General features: G+C 40.0%; 1 protein-coding gene across 4 annotated transcripts in view; it reads right to left on the bottom strand.

Moving 5' to 3' along the window:
• RALGAPA2 (Ral GTPase activating protein, alpha subunit 2 (catalytic)) overlaps window positions 1–7,909 on the bottom strand; it is a 274,630-nt gene that overhangs the window by 223,592 nt on the left and 43,129 nt on the right. For all 4 annotated transcript variants that reach the window (XM_005865977.2, XM_014539482.1, XM_014539483.1 and 1 more), the window contains one exon: window positions 2,196–2,423. In XM_005865977.2, coding sequence (XP_005866039.1) covers window positions 2,196–2,423 — 228 coding nt within the window. The remainder of the gene's footprint in view (window positions 1–2,195; window positions 2,424–7,909) is intronic.

Here is a 7,909-nt window from a genome sequence, read left to right as displayed (position 1 = left end):
GAGGGGAGTTATGGGGGGAAAAAAGAGGAACAAATGTAATAATCTGAACAATAAAGATTTAATTAAAAAAAAAGATAGTTCTGTATGAGGGGTGAACACAAAGTAGCACTCAACACTCTGATGAATGCTTTAATTCCATAGATGAGAATTAAGATGGGACTCAAAACAACTGAGAGATTTTCCCAAGGTTATAAAGTTAATTAGCAATGAATCCACATTCTGATCTCAAGTCTCAGAGTTTTGTTTTAACACCATCCTAAAGCTTCATGCTTCAGGATCCAGTTAGAGGCAGAGTTCAATGCGACAAGGGTTTATGCAATTTATATTAATTTCCATAGATGGTGGTCATGTCCCCTCAAATGCCAGAACAGGGGAGATTGTGTTATAACAAGACTGCAGCATATCAATGTACCAAATATTGTATTTGTTGCAAGAAAGATCAACAAAGACAAAGAAGAGTATGACAAAAATATACTGATGTCCTATTCTAATTTTGTTCCAAAATGTTATTACAAATATTTCCACACAAAAAGTTAGAAGACTTTTACAATGACTACTCATAAACCCATTCCCTAAATTCTACCATTAGCATTTGCTCTAATTGCTTTATCACACATCTGTCAATCCACCTTTCTCTATCTATCCTTCCAATCCATTTTATTTTTCATGCATTTCAAAGAAAGCCGCAGGCATCAGTACATTTCACACCTAAACATTTCAGCATGTATATATCACGGATGAGAGCTCAAAATTATTTACCATACTTTAGGTAAAATTTATAAACAATGAAATGCACAAATGTTAAATGAATCATTTGATGAGTTTTGACAAATGTAGACAACTATGTAACACAAATCCAATACCAAGGTATACCATGTTATCCTGCCCCAGAAAAGCAAATATAAATCCTCTCTGGAGGAAAATCAAATAATAATAAAACCAAAATTTTTTGTATGAATCATCTGGTTAATATGATATGTAGCATATTAAAAAAATTAGAAACATGAGAAAGTCAATATTAACAAAACCACAATAAAAATAGGTAACAGGCCATAACCGGTTTGGCTCAGTGGATAGAGCGTCAGCCTGCGGACTGAAGGATCCCAGGTTCAATTTCAGTCAGGGGCATGTACCTTGGTTATGGGCACATCCCCAGTGGGGGGTGTGCAGGAGGCAACTGATCAATGTTTCTCTCTCATTGATGTTTCTAACTCTCTATCCCTCTCCCTTCCTCTCTGTAAAAAAATCAATAAAATGTATATTTTTTAAAAGTTTAAAAAAATAGGTAACAGTTTAAAATACAGAGTATCTAGATAAAATATCAGAATAGGATGTAAATAGAATTTAAGGAATAGCTAAAATTAAAAACTCAGAATTAACATAGCTGAAGAGAAAACCAGATTAAAAAAAATATATCAGAAAACATCCAGAATGAGGCTTGAGAGACAAAAGGAAGGCTAACCCAGAAGAGAAGGTAAGAGAAAGAATACAATGAAAAGGCTACCCTAGCATGGCTAGAGATGCAGAGGAGAGATTACTAAAAAGGGGCTGAGATAATAACTGAAGGAAGAATGACTGAGAATTTTGCCAAAACTGATGAGATATAGGCCTTTGCAGGGCAAGTACAGCTGCAGAACCTCCAGCTCCTCAGAGAGCCCCCTGGTCCCTGGAACACCAGACGTGGGTTCTTCCTGGCTGTGCTCATTTGTGCGTGCGCATTGCAGGAACGGCTTTCTTTCCACCTACCGCTGGTTTTAAAGTTTGTTATGGGAACATAGTGTTATGGAATGATTCTGCTCAAATATAAAATTTTCCCTCTACACATAGCAATTCTACCAAAAATTTTTTTTTTAAATTAACAAATGAAATAAAACACTCCATATGGAAATTAAAAGTGAGATCAGAGGGCACTGGCTGGTGATCTCAGTGGTTGGTGCACTGTCCTGTACACTGAAAGGTGGCGGGGTTCAATTCCCTGTCAGGGCACATACCCAGGTTGGGGTTCAATCTCCAGTCAGGGCGCGTGCAGGAGGCAACTGATTGATGTTTCACTCTCTCCATTCCTCTCTCTCTAAAATCAATAAAAGCATGTCCTTGGGTGAGGGTTAAAAAAAACAAGTGGGATCAGAGGGATCATTATTCAGTCCTGTAATTTGGCCCAATGCATCAATAGTATTTCTTGGAGTAATACTAACCTGGCGAAATACTTCATTCACAAAATTGACATAACCTCGCGTTGACAGGAGGATGCGCTGCACCATTTCATACACGTTCCGGTGCTCTTCTTCAATGCTGCAGAGGCTAGAGTTGCTGAGCCTCCGGTCCGACAAGGTGCTGCTGTTTGAATGGTTCTTGTCTGGCTCTGCAGGCCCGCCACCCTCCAGCTCCGGTGCCCTCTCTTGCACTGCACCAGCACCAACAGTCTGGAAGAAAGCCATTACCACTTCTGAGTCATCCTCATTGGCACTCAAGAACAACTAGCAAAGCTGAAGACTTGCTTTATTTTAAAGCTCTGGTTACCCTCAACTTGACAACACACTGGAAACCAGCACAGCTGGAAGCACATGGGGCTACAGGACCTGTACTTACCAACTTTCCAATCCACCAACTAACCCCTCCCCCAACTCAGTCATTTTAATAGGAAAATTACTAAATTATTATAGGAAGGGAGGCTGTGAAATTTTATCAACCTAAAAAGTTTAATTTATATTTGTAAAATCACAGAATTAATTAACATGTGATTGCATTTATATTATCACCACCTTGGTCTCTACACTATAGCACTTATTGGATAGCTTCAGAGATTTGAAATTTCAGTAGATATTCTACAGCCACAGTGTTGAGAAGCATCACAGTGGTCTCATAAGCCTAAGTGACATCTTGCTAGAGGAGTGCCAAGATCTATAAATGGTATAAGAACCTTGATTTGAGTTCTTTATCTCACATCAAACCTAACTGGAATAATTAATGTACATATAGAACTAGTAAAAGAACAGTTGCTGTTGCAATTTTAAAATCACCACTCTGCTTTTTCTCATACATGTTGAAGTACTTCTATCTTATACAAAAATGAATCACTAAGGAATAAATAATTCTTCACTGAAAACATTTTCAGCTGAAACGATGAACAAAGACTGTTCAGATTTGAAAGGGAGGGGGTTTGCTGCTGTTGCCAACATGTTATGGATGTATGGGATTGATACTGTTGTAATAACCTGGTTATTATTAAACAGAAAAGGAGTAAAGGGAAGATTAGATAATATAGACATGCCACTTATACAGCTTTGCTAAGTCTAATCCCCACTGATTGATGAGGAAGGGGCTGAACAAACGCAGTTTGGACGAATGGCCAGTAAGGTCTGAGTGAGGTAGGAAGGTGCTTACCTGTCTGTCAATCATACCTGGAAAAAATTAGTGGCCAGGATGGGTGTGGCCACTGCAAAAACTGAATATTTAAACTGCTGAACCAAGGAAGTTCGCTCTCTCACACACGCGCCAGGCTCTTATTTGCTCTTGACCTCCTGGCCCTCTGGTCCTCTTGGGACTCCTGTTGCAGGGGATGCACTCCCTGTGCCCACGTGGCCCACAGCCATGTGGGACCCATACAATGAACTAATGGACTTTAATTAGCTCGGATGCTGAACTGGACCCGGCGGCAACATGGAACAGAAGCTCTGGACACTGACCTTGCTTTTTGCTCTACTGGAACCCCAGCTGCACCTCTTTAAGGGCTGGTTTAAGGGGCAGGGAACTTTGGAACCCAAGAAATGCAACTGCACACAAATAAAGCCTTTTATCACATCTAATTCTCCCATGCCAATCTTAGAAAATTCATTTTCTAAAGATATAGCAAGAACCTCACCCCCACGAGTGACGGAAGTTCTATTCTCTGGTGACAGGATGTATTTCTATTTTACCATGAATGACACCACTGAACAAAAAAATATGTTAAACCAGACTCTCCAAGTGGTATATAAGCTAAGTCTAGAAGATGTACTATCCTTTCTTCCCTGGTAAAAAAAAAAAATAGTCTCAATTGTATTACTTCTAAATCAAGAGGAAGTAAATTGCCCTAGCTGGTTTGGCTCAGTGGATAGAGCATAGGCCTGTGGACTGAAGGGTCCCGGGTTTGATTCCAGTCAAGGGCACATGCCCAGGTTGCAGGCTTGATCCCCAGTAGGGGGCGTACAGGAGGCAGCCAATCAGTGATTCTCTCTCATCATTGATGTTTCTATCCTCTCTCCCTTCCTCTCTGAAATCAATAAAAAAATAGGTTTAAAAAAAATAAAATGAGGAAGTAAATTCACTTTGGAAAAAAATACACACAAAAAACTTGTCATACATGATGTGTAACATAGTAATAGTGGCCTAAGTGTGAACTCTATTTGGAAGCAGGACTTAATATAATGTTTTAAAGGGCTTTTACAAGAGCAGCATATTCTTTGGACCACTTCACTTGATAGTGATGTTCACTTTACATGGGTAAAATTACACTAAATTTGAAATTCCAAACAAAAACTTTCAGGAGATAAATGCAATTGTATGTGCTCTTATTCCTGCAACTTCACTTCTAAAAGTTAATATGTAATTGTTTACACTGCTGCTTTTTCTAATGTTCAATATAAATGAAAAGCAAAACAAAGTAGACACATGTGAGATGAGGTGGGAACCAGAGTTGTAAGGCAGAGAAGGGAAAATAGGAGACAACTGGTCAGCTGCATAATGACCCCCAAATGATGTCCATACCTAACCCCTGAAGCCTCTGAATGTTAGCTTATGTGGCAAAGGGACTTACCAGATGTGGTGAAATAAAGGATGCTGAGATGGGGAGACTATCCTGGACTATTATTGGTCCCAGTGTAATCACAAGGACCCTTAAGGAGGCAGGAGAATGAGAGACAGAGAAGGCAATGTGAAGATGGGGACAGGGAAAAAAGGTGATGTGATGAGGGGTCATGAGTCACAAAATGCAGGCAGCATCTAGAAACTGGATAAGGCAAGAACATGAGCCTGTTCTAGAGCTTACGGAGGAATACAGAGCGGCCAGCACCTTGGTTTTACCCCCCTGGGATTGACAATGGACTTCTAACTTTCAGAACAACAAGATAATACATTTATGCTAATTCAAACCAATATATTTATGGTAACTTGCTACAGCTGCAATCAGCAACTAATATAACTGCTTGCTGTGAGGTGTATTAACAGTCTCTACAGTGACAGTGGCCACTTCTGTGTGCAGCCATCTGCAAGGTATGGTAGCACTGAGCACAGACGGTTGTCTGCCCAGCATCCATTCCCACTCCCTGACAGAACCCCAGTGTTTGGCATGTCTCTCCCATGAAGCCCAAACGATTCACAGGATGCTGACCCTATCCACAGTATCAAGGTAGTGTTGTTTCATCCTGAAAGCCAATCATGTCCCTCCCTCCTCGGTCGTTCACACACAGCTTTAAGCTGATCAGTGCCTTGTTATGGCTCTAGGAGTGGGCAGGAAACCTAAGTTGTACCACTTAGACCAGTGATGGCGAACCTTTTGAGCTCGGCATGTCAGCATTTTGAAAAACCCTAACTTAACTCTGGTGCCGTGTCACATATAGAAATTTTTTGATATTTGCAACCATAGTAAAACAAAGACTTATATTTTTGATATTTATTTTATATATTTAAATGTCATTTAACAAAGAAAAATCAACCAAAAACATGAGTTCGCGTGTCTCCTCTGACACGCGTGTCATAGGTTCGCCATCACTGATAGACAAAAGGAAAGGGCTTTGTACTTCTGGTTGTCTCTGAACATGAACAAGGAGCCCAGCAGTGCCCCATCATCGGGGAAGCTGAAGACTCACTTGCCAGAGGGAAAAGGGCAGAGTAGAAAAGAGACAACCACAGAGAACTGTAGAGAGAACATGCGTGAACCACACTGTCACCCTCATTATAAGCTTCTTTTTCATGAGATTAAAATATTTCTTTTTACGTTTAATTATGCTTGAGTTTTGGTGTCTTTTTGTCTGTTAGAACGATAAAACCCCTCTAAGGAGCTCAGAACCTTATGACACGAAAAACACTAGATAATAAAAGTAGATGACTCACAAGTGTGAAGAGTCAACTAAGGGAAAGAGTCAGAACCTTGAAGCAGTGGTTAATTTGCTATTCTTGCTACTTCTCATCACCCAGGTGAGAAACTTACTTTCAATAAATAGAGGTGATGGTTTTTCAAAAATTTGAAATCAAATAGGAAAAAGTTACATCTTTTAAATGGACTGTTTTGAATTGACTAAAAAACCACACAGATAAAATGTAAAATTATGAGAGTGTGACTGAGTTTCTTATGTGTAATTTCATACAAAATTTTTTCTACCCTAATTGGTACATAAAAGTCTCTTGTCATGGTTCAGAACAAACTATGTTTCCCTGACTGATGGTGAAATCTGGGCCCATTTTATTTCCTCTTCTGTGAACTTCATCTCCTTTGTCCATTTTTCAATTGGGCTGTTTGTCTTATCAATTTGTAGGCGCTCTTTATATTGTAGAGATACGAGCTCTATTAATAGCCATGATGTTACACTTTCCTCAGCATGAGTGTGGCTTTTTGCTATCTTTTGACACATAAATATTTTTCTATTTTTTCAAACAAAGTAGAATCTCATCTCCTCTATGGCTTGTGAGCTTTATCTCTCTCTAAGGTGGTCTACTACTTGCCAAATTTATACATTCTCTAGATTTTTCTCCCAAGTTCTTTATCATTGTTTTTATATGTAGGCCTTTAATCAGTCTGACATTTGCTTATGTATGTGATACAAAGCAAAGAAGGTTCTGGGAAAGACAGACAGCCAGCCAGGTTCTTTCCGCTTCAGGGCTGTAGGTTACATTAGATATTCAGTGCTAATGTCAGTCTCATTCCTTTGCAGGAACCTCTGGTTTCTGTCAGGAAGCTGTAGAGTTTTTTCTTAATCCATGAAAGTCAAATGCCAGTTTAACTGTTTAGCTAATTTTACCTGGGACTCAAAGGCCTTTTCAGTCTAAAGCATGACTTCTTTTCAGCTCAGGTAAACTTTCCTTTTTATTAGTTCCAATTATTACTTCTCATTCTTTTCTCCTCTGCCCTCACAATATTTGCATGGTAGATCTAGATCCGTCCTCAGATCTTATTTATTAATTTCCATCTCTTTGAATTTCTGCTCAGTGTGGTGGGATTTTTCTTCAAACATTAATTTTGTTCTCAGCAGTGATCATTACCTTCTTTGGTTTATGTAATAAAAATTTAAGGTTTTCTAGAACTTTCAGCAAGTCTTTTGTTGTTCTTATTGTAACTATCTCTCTCTCAGTCTTTTTTGAAAATAAATTTCTCCAGTTCCTGGGTCAGTTCCTGTCAATGGGGCCACATGCTCTGGACCTGTCTGGTGCTCCTTCACCTGCCCTTGACCTTAGATGTGTGCACTTTCCCAACTCAGGCCTGGGTCACACTGCTGGGAACTCTAAGGCAAACCTGCACTAAGTGGTCCACACTTCTTGTCCCTGTTCTTAGGAACAAAAAAAACTCAAAAAACCATAACTCTTCTGTGAAATGACTGCTCTCTGATTTCCACAAGTGGTCCTGCTCTACTCAGCACTAAGTCCCTAACCAACTCAGGGTGCTGGTCAAGGCCAGCAAGAACCAGAAGTCCCCATACAAGAAGTCTTCACCTAACGCCTTGGAGCGAGACAGCCTTCTCTTCCAGGGCTCAACAACCACCTCAAAATCCTGAGATGCTGATCCACCCTTCCTCTGAGTTCCCAAAGCACTTGGGAGTCTCACAGGTCTTCTCCATGGCCCACCAGCACAATTCCTGAGGGCCTTCCATGTGCTGGGGATTGGCAAAAGCAAGAGAGGCTCTGTTCTAATGCTCAGAGGTCACTGGTACCAGAGTGA

The sequence above is a fragment of the Myotis brandtii genome, unplaced genomic scaffold (assembly GCF_000412655.1).
Source record: "Myotis brandtii unplaced genomic scaffold, ASM41265v1 scaffold217, whole genome shotgun sequence".
In the NCBI taxonomy this organism is placed as follows: Eukaryota; Metazoa; Chordata; class Mammalia; order Chiroptera; family Vespertilionidae; genus Myotis; species Myotis brandtii.
This window is presented reverse-complemented; position numbering and strand designations above follow the sequence as displayed.